General features: G+C 34.5%; 1 protein-coding gene across 1 annotated transcript in view; it reads right to left on the reverse strand.

Annotated features, from left to right (window-relative positions):
* Positions 1-1,818: 1,818 nt before the first annotated feature.
* Positions 1,819-13,030, reverse strand: part of LOC108281683 (ATP-binding cassette sub-family A member 10-like) — a 41,597-nt gene continuing 30,385 nt past the window's right edge. Inside the window, 13 exon segments of the mRNA XM_037727405.1 lie at positions 1,819-2,762; positions 2,870-2,925; positions 3,837-3,916; positions 5,318-5,394; positions 5,397-5,457; positions 5,645-5,764; positions 6,573-6,667; positions 6,721-6,814; positions 7,100-7,277; positions 7,492-7,578; positions 8,240-8,357; positions 9,023-9,143; positions 9,935-10,146. Of these exon segments, the coding sequence (XP_037583333.1) occupies positions 2,664-2,762; positions 2,870-2,925; positions 3,837-3,916; positions 5,318-5,394; positions 5,397-5,457; positions 5,645-5,764; positions 6,573-6,667; positions 6,721-6,814; positions 7,100-7,277; positions 7,492-7,578; positions 8,240-8,357; positions 9,023-9,143; positions 9,935-10,146 (1,398 nt within the window). The 3' untranslated portion in view covers positions 1,819-2,663.

The raw sequence follows: 13,030 nt of genomic DNA on the forward strand, positions 1-13,030 counted from the left end.
ATGCAACATTCTTAGTTGCAGCATCGTTTAAAAGAGGAAAACTGAGAAACAACCTATATATCTTTCAATTTATTCTCAACCATAAAGTTTTGGTACATCCAAAGACAGAAATACTACATACACATTACAAAACAAACAAACAAACAAAAAACTGGCTTAAACTGACACAGGTATATAATAGGCTAGGAAAGTGTGATGTTCATAGTATGTTAAGTAAGATCATTATATAATCATAGATATATTATTCTGCGTGCATATGATAGAAAATGTATTAGCCAAGCAAGAGGATTTTTCAGTTTAGATTGTATAAATACTATAATTTTTATAGAAAAACATATAAGAATATTAAAAATTATATTTTTAAAAAGTAAATGAATTGAATTCTCCACTTTGACAATTTTTAAGCGTACAATTCAGTGACATTAATTGCATTCATAAAATTGTGCAACCAGCACCACTGTCTAGTTCTCAAATTTTTTATAAACCCAAGAGGAATTTTGTAACCACTAAGTTATAACTCCCACTCTCTCCTCCCCCAAGCTGTTGGTAATCTTTAATTTCTTTCTGTCTCAGTGAATGTGCCTAATTTATTAATAGATGTTCCATATGAGTGTAAGCGTACAATATTTTCTCTCTGCATCTGATTTATTTCAAGCAAATTTTGTTCTATATTTTTGCCACAAAAAAATTAAATGGATTGAGACACTGAGAATTTATGGGCAATAAATGTACATTCATTTTATTTGTAACCATTGGTAGTTTTTTACCCAATCCAACACAATCCTGCATTTTCTGAAGGATTTGCCTCTGTATTCATTCAACCAATGCTTCATATTGCTCTGCTGCAAATGCTGCTTGTTGAAAGCATGTGAAAGTCAGCAACTGCATGTCAGCTCTGCTTCCACTAGATAGATCTATCTTCTTACTGCTGCTTCTCACTTTAGGGTGGCTTCTGTGGCAGTGGTCCTCCTGTCACTTTTGGAACAAGACACATTTTGCATTGAAGTTGTTGCCTGTCTGACGTCCTATCTTCCTAGGTGTTCACAGGATACTTTTAGGCTGACTGTTTCTGTTGGAATTCTTAAACCACAGGTTGTACAAGAAATGTGGTACCAACATCTGCATCCAGTGAGGCCTCACATTGCTTCTACTTGGCAGAGGTGAAGTGGAGCCAGCATGTGCAAAAATCACATGGCAAGAGATATAGAGAGAGGTAGAAAGAGATGCCAGGCTCTTTTTAACTGTCAGTTCCCCTAGGAACTCTCTCATAACTGCAAGGACAGCACCAAGTAATTCATAAGGAGATCCATCCCTATGACCCAAACACCTCCCACTGGGCCCCACCTCCAACACTCGGAGCCAATTTCAACATGACATTCAGAGGGTCAAATATCAAAACAATAGCAGATGGATAATGACTTTTTCTACAGGTCAGAGAATAAAGTTATATGGATCTTACCAAAGACAGAAAGCCATCATTTGATATCTGAATCACTTACCTGAAGACTCTAATAAAGAAGACATAAGAAAAGTGCATCAAAATTTTATTTCTTTGTTTGTTTGTAGAAAGTGATTTATTTAGAGAGAGAGAGAGAAACAGGAGGAGAAAGAAATAAAGAGCTAACTCTCACACTGAGTGAGAGAATCCAGAAAGATGGAATCCAGGAGAGGAAAGCAGCTTCCACACTGAGTGGAAGGGAATAGAGAGATGGAGTTTGGGAAGGGAAGACAGGCTTTCATGAAGGGAGGGTTCATGGAAGGGGACTCCAGAGGGGAAATCCTGGATAGAGAAAAACAGCTTCCATGAGCACAAGAGTGTTCGTGGAAGGGGATCCAAACATGGAGTCCCCAAAGTTTTATTTCTAAGAAATAAATTTGCATATAACTCAAATGTAACAACTCTGGTATTCATCAATACAGCTATTATATCAATGCAGCAATTATATAACACAAAAGGGTTATAATAACATGGAAAATGTTTGTGAACTGTAAAGTGAAAAGATATAAAAAATTACTATGCCTACTGATATTACCTTTGAAAAAGGACTCATAAAAAATACATTGCATATAAAAGTTGGCTGAATAAAATATTAACTGTGATACTTTCTTACAGATTATGGTTATCTTCTTCCATATAATTTTAATATGTACTAAAATTCATGTGTTTATTTGATAATCAGAATATGTCATAATTAAATGTTCTGCTATGCCATTTCAACAGTTTATCAGAGCTTCTTACAGTGAATGTCACATTAAATTAGAATCTGAGTAAATAGTGTTTAAAAATAGCTGATACATTTGAAGTTTAGGCTAAAAAACTCATATTTTTATTTGTAAAATGTGCTCAGTGTTAATTTTATTGATAATAACCAAAATCTAACCTAATATTATATGATTTTTAAATTATTTTTAAGCACAAATTAGACATATGTTGGGGATGAATAACACGTCTGATTTTGCTAATTTTGTATGCTACTTTTTCCTATATTTCCTTGTTTTCTTCATCCTAAAATTTTAAAAAATGAAAACTTTAATCATTATTGAATGTTTACACTATTGAATGTTTTCTTTTGTTAACTGAAGTAAAAGAAGGCATTCTTGTAGAATTATGGAAGCTAACAATGTAGTACGACCTAAAATGGAATGTTGGGACGTTCTTCATTTTAAGGGTCTTCCTGTGGGAGAAGTTTCCATCGAACTGTTGTATCAATTTTGTCATCAACATTTCCCAGCTCCTGCTCTTTACAGAGTTCTAAGAATACCTAAGTAAGAGAAAATAAAAAAGATACAAAAATGTCACAGTGTTTCTGAAAGATGGTTTCATATAGAGGTTATCTGGATGATACTCTCTTGTTCAAAGAAAACGCACCTGCTCCAAAGTAGCCTGAGAAAAGCTGTATTCCTCCAGGTTGAAGGTCTGTTTCACTGCATTTAAAGAGGCTGACATTAGTGGCTTATATATTTTTCACCAAGTATTTGTAAAGTCACAATAGAGATAGTAACTTCAAACTGTTTAGATACTATAAGATATAGGCCAAATAATTACATTTCCTTGAAAGATAAATTTAAGAAGAGTGCTGATATGGCTAATAAAAGATAGCCATGCGTGAACATATTCAATTTCCTATAAACTCTCTCTAAAAAGCTCCTTATGTCCTATTTTAGTAATAATCTTTTGATTATTTACATGTATGCTTTAGACTCCAAAGCAGCTGTTGAGAATAATTTATTCTATATTTATAAATCTGTGGAGAAGTCCATTCCTTGCTGGCTCCCTTTTAACAGATCTCACACTTCTACATTCTGCAACAATAGCCATAAATGCATGGTGTCTCTGGAACTAGTTCAGAAGCCTCTCCTCAATCGTGACTTGTTACATCTCACCCCTCTGTGTTTTCCTTCGCTGATCTTCACTCAGTCCTCCTATTGTTGCCTCTGTACATTTGATCCTGGTACTTTGATTTTTAGAAACAGAGAGAACCCAAAAGCTCACCTTGATACTCTTTGGGACAACATTCTTATAATTATCCTTCAATTCTATGCACTGGTGTCATGGTAAGAAACAGCCCTGGTACCCCAGTTCAGTCCTACAGGATGGAATAACCTGACTGATCTGTGGCTGGGCTTCCTCGTCAGTACAGGAAGAATTGTGTGGACCAAACCCACATCTAGGACCACCACTTAATTTCCTTTGAGATTGTTAAGACTATTCTGGTAGGGATTTTCCAAGTTTTGATTGATTATTTAATTGTTCTACTTGAAAGTGCATAGTATATATTCTACATGAAAATATGCAACCAATACATAAAGTCTTATTTATATAAACCCAAATTTACCTGCATCTAATTTGAAAAAGTCCCAAGATAGAGGGTGGACACGCTCCGCAGGTAACTTATATGCCATTGAGGAGGAATATCTGTCAGGAAGAAGAGTGAGCTTTATCACTAAGTTTCAGTGTGATAACACTGGGGAGGAATTAAAAGGCAAAGTAAAATAATTTTTCAAAGTGTTCTTTAAATAAAAATGTCTGATTTGATAGAGCATGAATTGGTGTGAAATAACTTATATTCAGTCATAAAAAATGTTATAACAACAAAAATCTAGTTGCCTCTAATTTTATGTTAAAGATAAATTTTGAGAAACAGCTCTGATCAAGAATCTTTCCCACTCAGCCTGCACTTTCTTATTGTACTATATTTCTTACTCTCAAAAAGCAACCTTTTTGAATGTTTGCATTACTTTTCCCTCTCATAGTAGAGATTGAGATTTAATTTTTAATCTTTCCTATAAGAATTAAAATATGTTGAACTCTCCTGCTAAAAAATAATTCTTGACCTTCAACCCCCTTTCACGTTGCACAATCCAATGAACACTCTTCAGTCCTCATTTTCAGACTTCTTAAAGCCATTAAATAAAATTGTACACATCCTCCTTAAAACAAACATACTCTTTCTCTCTTACCTTCTGAGACAACCACACTTATGATTTTCCTTTTAATTCTCTAGGCCTGCACTGTTTAATAGAGTAACTACTAACTACATGTGGCTATTTAAAGTAATTAAAATAAATAAGTCCTACCTCAATGTCATATCCTCGTTTATTTGCATTTTCATTTGCTTAATATCTTCACCTCCAAAAGAGAAGAACTTTGTCTATTTTGTTGACTGTTCAACATACAGCCTGCAGTCGATAATAGGTGTCCAATAAATATAATAAATATTATAAAAATAAATGAATAGAAGTAGTATATCAGAAAATTCTGTTCATCTTTCAATTAAATTCAGCCTCATTCTGCTATTCACAATGGTTTGATTACTATTACTTATAACCCATGGCTGACCACGTACAACTTTAAAATAAACATTGGGAGGACCAAATGATGATTCGATTGAATAATTCCAGATAGAGTAAATACTTCTCAAGCATGGAAGTCTGTGTTACAGAGCTCTTGATACAATTTATATTCAGCAAAATCCTGTAGGTGAAAGTATTGTTTTCATTGTCTATTTTTAAAAATCATTAAAAAGTTGATAGTTTAATTTGTCTATGCTTTGTTCTTAATCTCCAAGCCATTCCACCATTTACACACATACAAAGGAATGCACACACACATCATTCACTTTTTCTGAGGTCTAAAACACTCACTGAAAATAACTTTTTAGTTTTTACCACATATCCTAGCAATCCTCAAATAACTTGTTTTGTGATGAACAAGCCTGCTCAGTCTTTCTCTTCCTGTTTAGACTAGCACAAAACTAAATGATACAAATACTGGAAAATACTTATACTTGTTACTCAAACCAAAAACATCATTTACCTTTCCTCCCAGCAGCCTGTGGGAAAATACAAAATCTCTGTGTGAAGAGGTTCCACCTGAGTAGGTTCTTTCATTTTTTAATTTCTAGCAAATAATCTTTACCAAACTTGTTTTTCAGATGTTGAATGCAACAAATACACCTAGTTCAGGGTAGATAAAGAAAGAAAAAATACTTGTCTCTTAATTTCTTCCTCAGTTCTCACTGTAGAGGAAGATGTTTAATTATACATTAGGGAGCTGAAGAGCATCAGCTGTTCACAGCAAACTGAAACTCTCTCTACAAGAACATCCTAGTCCTGCGCTGGCTCAGGGCAGGCACCTACCTACCTTAGCGTTCCTGACACCATCATGGCTACATGGTGACACACAGCCTTAGCCTCTGACATGTAATGGGTGGTCAAGAGGGCACCCCACTCCTTGGTTTTAACAGTAGCCCAAAGTGTCTGCCTAAAAATAAAGTAAGGGATTGTTCGCATTTAGAAAGTAATTTGGGAAAATAGATAAGCAGGAAAAAGCATGAAATCTAAAGAGAAAATTTTATGTTAGGATACAAGAAGCTTGTATGGTGAAACCCTATCTCTACAAAAAAGTTAAATATTAGCCAGACATGGTGGCACATGCCTGTGGTCCTAGCTACTCAGGAGGCTGAGGTGAGTGGATCACTTAAGCCCAAGAGGCTGAGGTTGCAGTGAGCTATGATTGCACCACTGCATTTAAGCCTTGGCGACAGAGCAAGACCCTGTCTCAAGTAATATAATAAAATAAATACATGAATAATAAATAAATTAGGCTACAAGAGAAAATCTTTGCCATAGATAAAAAGAATAAAAATTGTGCTACATTACCTAAGGGTAGTACCATATTAATAGGCTTCATAAAAAGAAGAGTATTGGAAAATATTGATTAAAATAATCCACTATTGGGGAAGAAAAGTTGGGGTAAAAAATAGAGAAATATCACACTATATGACTTTCAATAATTGAAAAATGAAATGGAAAAATAAAATACAGGGGGAAGAGGAATAAGAGAAGAAAAATCCAATCAAATATAATCAAGAGTCTATTTGGGTCTTAAAATGTTTATTTTTTCCTTCCTGGAGGAATTTGAATGCTATATTAAATTTCACTGAATTACGTAATAGAGGATGTGCACATCAAAGGTTAAATGGAACAAAATGTAACAAACAAACATACACACAAAAAACCAACCTAGATGTATTCTAATGACTCTGACACTTAATATTCACTCTCCTTACCACATTTGCTGCTGCCCCTTGGGGTCCATCCCGGTGAATGGCTCATCTAGAAGTACCACTGATGGGTTCCTCAGGATGCTCAGCATGAAGCACAGCTTCAATGGGAGGAACAGCCCATGGGCACCCAGCCATGGGTGCACAGAGCAACCCCGAGCCTGGCCTATAACTTTCTCTTTATTTCCTCTGATAGAGTTTTCACAGGAGCCTTAAGTTGCTCCTGGAGATTGAGAGCTTCCATCAATCTGACAAAAAACAGTGTGATTATACATGAAGTGTACAGCAAATGGACCTATCTGAAATAACTACAGGAAGCCCTTAGCACTATTATTCTAGATAGTAAATTTAAGCTTCCTTAACATTTTCATAAATGCTAAATCTTATGATTTGGTTCTTATTCAGGTATTTCAAACATTTTATTTGCATGAAAATTTAAAGACATTGTTTATGATCTCCTTTTTTTTATATAATAAAGAGATTACATATTTTTCCCTTCATTCAGCTACAAATTGTGAGACTTCTCTCTGTACCATGAAATACTAAGAGTAGCATCCTTTTTACCCAGTCCTTTCGCAGCTGCATACAACTCCAGGTGCTCTTTCATTGTAAGCTCAGGCCACAGTGAGTTCTCCTGAGGGCAGTACCCCAAGAACTTGAGGCTGTTGTCATACTGTTGCATTACTGATGCTCTGCTCCCTGTAACACCACCTATGCAGGACAATGAATACCAGATCCACCTTTGGTTTTTGCTCCAATCTGCTCTACTAAAAGAGATAAAAGTGGCCATTAAGCTACAATATTTTTTGAATACTCAGGATAAATTTTATAAATTCTTTCATCTATTTTTCTATATTTGATTTACTGATAGGAATAACAGAAGGATGTCATCAATATTTAAAACAAAATTTCCTTCACATGTCACATACCACTCCTGCAGTGTACCCAGTGATCACTTTAATGGAACTACTTTTACCAGCTCCATTGTGGCCTAGTTATCCTAAAATTTCACCTGGAAGAAAGAGTCACCATCAGTATTTGAATTTTCAAGGCTGATTAATCTAAAATTGCTTGGTTGGTTCCACAATATTTGGAAACAAAATGACTTTTTTTCAGAGACAGAATCTTGCCCTGTCACCTAGGCTGGAGTGCAGTGGTGTAATCATTGCTTATTGCAGCCTCGATCTCCCAGGCTCAAGCCATCTTCCAGCATCAGTCTCTCAAGTAGCAGGAACTACATGCATGCACCACCACACTCAACTAATTTAAAAATTTTTTGTAGAGATAGAGTTTTGCTATGTTGTCCAGGCTGGTCTCAAACTCCTGGCCTCAAGCACTCCTCCCACCTCAGCCTCCCAGAGCACTAGGCTTAGAGGCATGAGCCATCACGGCCAGCCCAAAATAACGTTTCTAAAACAAAAGCTTAGCTAGCACCTTGAAAACTCCTGTATTATAACATTAATACAGAGAATTGGGGTCTTGCCATTTGAATTGGGACATGATTTTGAAGTAGAAAAGACTTATTTGCTGACCTGTGAAGAAGTTTCATAATTACACATTAACCAGGAAATATGAACAGTCTCAAAGAATAAAAATTTGTCCCCTTTTTAGTCTTAAATCTAGAGAATAAGGAACATTACAACAATAGTAATAAAGAGAGCAATTACTCAAACCTTTTTTAACACAAAAGGAAACATTTCTGATGGCTATTTTCTTCTTTCTTGCTGAAAAGCAACTTTTCTTTGTTTCACAATATTCCTGGTGTAAATAGCTTGCAGTTATGACTGGTTTCTGGAAAATATGACAAAGCATGATTTTCCTGTTACATTTCAGATATTTTACTAATTAATGTTTTATTTTCCATTTCCTACTCTATAAACCTAACCAAATTTGATGCCAAGCTGAAGAGCTTTAACCTCTTTTTTCAAATAAAGTACCCAAATGTATGTCCATAAATAAGGGCTACTTAATCAACTACTAATGAAATTAATTCCTAATAAAATACATTCCCTTTGCATTATGCTAGCATCTATCCTTGCCCTTTCCACTAATTTCATTCCCAGTTTATTCCATATTGATTTCCATGCATTGTAAATTCATTTGCTCTTGTTCATATGCTATTCAGTTATTAATATTACAAGTATAGGATAATACAAAATGAAATTGTGACTTGAAAGATGTCGGATTTTGTTAAAATTAATTTTAAAATATCAGAGAACTTGTTGAATTAATCTGATGAATGAGGAGCTGGAATATTAAGGCCCACAGAAAACTGAAGAAGAAAAAAATAAAAGAATGAAGACAGGGTAGTTACTTTTAAAGAGAATAATTTGAATATTAGCTATAAACAGACATATTAAAAAAACAAAAGCAACTTTTCAAAATAAAAACCAACATTCTATAGGACAAACTAATTATCTGAGAATTTCATTAAGGGTCTAATCACTGTTGTCCACCTCCTCCAAGTTTGGAGTAGTGAGTGCATTTGCTGCTTTGACTCTTTCAGCTTGAACATTTTCATCTTCTTCTTAGGGCTCTTCTGGATTGGGATGAATTTCTCTACTTCATGGAGAGATTCTACAGAGGAAATAAAATACATAAAAATGCAATTCTGGCTGTACAACAACTATCAAGAAAATGTAAACCCCTATAATTAAATTGTTATCCTTTTTTAAAGACTATTAAATGATTAATTTATTAACTACAAGATTCTTCTTGGTAGTAATAATACCTCCAGTAGCCAAGACCCTTGAAATCTTCTTTGACTATATCTTCTCTTTAAAACATTTATCCTGTCGACTGGCTCTCTCGCTTCTTTTAAATCTCTTAAATGTAGACATATGGGTATTTTAGTCTGTCACATCCAGATCATGACCACTTTCCTCATAAAAGATCATCCTAATTGGTTTTATATTGAACCAGCTTTTACTGTGCCTTCTACTTAGGGACCCATAATGGCCAAAACCAGAAGAAAAGCAAGCTTTGACGCTTAACCACTACTTACAAAGATGTACAGGACAAAACTTATCTTACCTAAAATTGGAACCTATGACTTAGAAACTAAATATCCCTGCATCCAATCTAATTCTGTTTTCTTTTTCCAAAAACAGCACTATGCAACATGCTTAGTCAAGTGCTGGGTAGTAAATCCATTTTAATAAACTGATGTTAAATATACTGCCATAAAGATTAAATATTTAAAACCACAGCAGGAGGATTACTTGAGGCCAGGTGTTTGAGACCAACCTGAGCAATATAGCAAGATCTTGTCTCTATTTTCAAAAATAAAAATAAATAAAATGAAAATATAAATCTTAAAAGACTAAATATTTAAATTACATTCAGATCTCAATTAATGTTCTCCCAACCTGAAAACTGGGTCTTTACTCATTATTTCATTTCCATGCTTCATTTCCAGACACCTTATGATAAGAAGGACACAGTAGGTAACATTGCTTACCTGAATCAATAATGTGACATATCCAAGCAAAGTGAAGGAAGGCATTAAAATTATGCACAAAATTAAATTGTGTTTTTCATATTGAGTTGATACCAGAATTGTGGATACACATATTAATATCTAGAAGAAAAAAATCCAGAGATATTATAATTTTCTTAGTTATATTTGATATCTTCAGGTATTTCCTATGAATAAGCTGTTTTCCTGGGAGATACTGTCATATTCAATTTTGGCCTCACAGATAGAAATATTCTTAGGATGTCCTCTTTAGTAAGTATCAAACTCCACTGTAACTAAAACACAGAATTACAATAAGGTCTGACATAAATATCTTAACGATTTTGCATTACCCAGTAGGTATAAATGGCAATAATAAAAGAAGGTGATATAACATTATTCACTTAATTTATTATAACTAATCTTAATATGTTTTCAGTACAAAGATACAGTGAAGAATTAACTGATGATATGACTTGGGAATTTAAAAGACAAGATAAACTTTGAGGTTGGTGTTTATTGCCATATCTAAGCAGTCAGAGAAAGGTCAGAATTATTAGTCTTGAGATCCAAGGTAGGAATATTGAACAGTTTAGAACATTCCCAGAGGTAAATAATATGAATGTTACTTTAAAGGGCAGCCCATATCACCACTCAGACTGTTAGTAGTTTCCTAAAATGGCTCTCTGGCTCCAGTTCTTCCATCATTCAAAATTCACATGACATTCTAAAGGGTGTATACAGTTGGCCCTTGAACAGCATGAGTTTGAACAGCATGGATGCAATTATAGGTGCATTTTTTCCATAAATATATTAGGAATTTGGGGAAGATTTGTGACAATTTGAAAACCTCACGGATGAACCCCATAGTCTACATGTACTGAAAAAATTAAAGAAAAGTTAGGTATATCATGAATGCATAAAATATATGTAGATATTAGTCTATTTTGTCACCACTGTAAATTATAAGCAAATCTGTTATAAAAAATTAAACTGTATCAAAACATGAACAGAAACACTTACATACCATACATGTTGCCATTAGCAATCAAAAAAAATGTAAACATAAGGATGCAGATTTAAATCATGACTGCATAAAATTAACTGTAGAACATGCTGTACCCCTGTAATAATTTTGTAGTCAACTCCTGTTGCTACTGTGAGGAGCTCAAGTTTGCAAATACTCCCTTAAAATGCTGTGTGAGGTTCCTTACTCTCAAGCAAATGGCATATCTCAGAAAAAAATGACCTCTCATGGTTCTTACAGATTTTCATTGTGTTTAGTGCAATACTGTAAACTTTGAATAATACCATAGGACCTATAGGAATTTCCACTAGTGATTCTGGAAGTTCTCCCAAGAAGCAGAGAAAAGTCATGACATTACAAGAAAAAAGCTGAATTGCTTGATATGCACCATAGATTGATACATACATATGTACTATAAATTGCAGTTGCCTGCCATTTCAAAGTAAATAAATCCAGTGTAAGGACTACTGTAAAAGAAGAAAAGGATATTTATGCATCTGTCACTGTAGCCATACAAGGAGGCACAAAAACCTTGCACTTTTTGTGAAATACCTTTTTATCTCATATTGAAGATCCAACTTTTATACCTATAAGCTTTAATACAATTTGATAAAAAGTGAAGTCATTATATAACAACTTAAAGGAAATGTGAAAGATCAAAAGCTGGAGAATGTAATGCCCTCAAAGGATGCTTTGATAATTTTAGAAAGACATTTGGCTTAAAATATGTCAAGATAAGAGAGAAAGCAGCTTCAGCCAATCAAGATGCAGTAGACAAGCTCCCCGATACTATTAATAAAATCATTGAAGAGAAAACATATTTACCTGAACATATTTTTAATACAGATGTAAGTGCCCTATTCTGAGGGGAAAATGCCACAAAGGACATTGATTAGTAGGAAAGAGAATTAAGTACCAGGATTTAAGATAGAAAAGGACAGGCTATTTGTGCAAATGCAGTTGGATTGATGATCAGTACTGCCACTATCTATAAAGCTGCTAACATTCAAGCCTTGAAGGGAAAAGATAAACACCAACTGCCAGTCTTTTGGTTATACAACAAGAAGGCCTCGACAATGAGAGCCCTTTTTCTGGATTGGTTCCATCGATGCTTTGTCCCTAAAGTCAGCAAGTATTTTTAAAGTTCCTTTTAAACTGCCTTTTAAAGTTCTTTTGCTATTTGACAGCACCCTTGGTATCCCAGAACCAAATGAGTTCAACACCGACAACAACAAAGTGGTCTGCTTGCTCCCAAACACAGCATCATCCAACCTCTAGATCAGGGGTCAAAAGAACTTTTAAGGCTCATTACACACAATACTCTATGGAAAGGATTGTCAACATTATAGAAGAGAACCCTGATAGAGAGAACATCATGAAAGTCTGGAAGGATTCTACCATCGGAGATGCCATCATTGTTACAGAAAGAGCTTTGAACATCAAGCCTGAAACAATAAATTGCTGCTGAGGAAAACTGTATCCAGATGTTGTGCATGACTTCACAGGATTTACAATAGAACTAATCAAGGAAATAAAAAATAGATTGTAGATATGGCAAATAGGGTGGGGTGTGAAGGGTTTCAAGATATGGATCTTAGAGAAATTCAAGAACTAATAGACACCACACCAGAGAAATTAACAGAAGACAATTTTATGGAAAGGAGGGTTTCCATTGCCAGAGGATGAGAAAGAAGATGTAGAAGAAGCAGTGCCAGAAAACGAATTGACATTAAACAATTTGAAAGAAGGATTCTGATTATTCAAGACTGCTTTTGACTTATTTTATGACATGGAATCTTCTATGATACAGGCATTGAAACCAAAGCAAACAGTAGAAAAAGGATTGGTACTATGTAAAGACATTTTTGGAGAAATAAAAAAGCAAAAAGTAAGACAGAAATTGTATTTCTATAAAGTTATACTAAGTTGTCTGCCTGTCTATTCTGCCTCCCCTTCCACCTCTTCCACCTCTTTCACCTC

The sequence above is a fragment of the Cebus imitator genome, unplaced genomic scaffold (genome assembly GCF_001604975.1).
Source record: "Cebus imitator isolate Cc_AM_T3 unplaced genomic scaffold, Cebus_imitator-1.0 Scaffold229, whole genome shotgun sequence".
NCBI classification, from domain to species: domain Eukaryota; kingdom Metazoa; phylum Chordata; class Mammalia; order Primates; family Cebidae; genus Cebus; species Cebus imitator.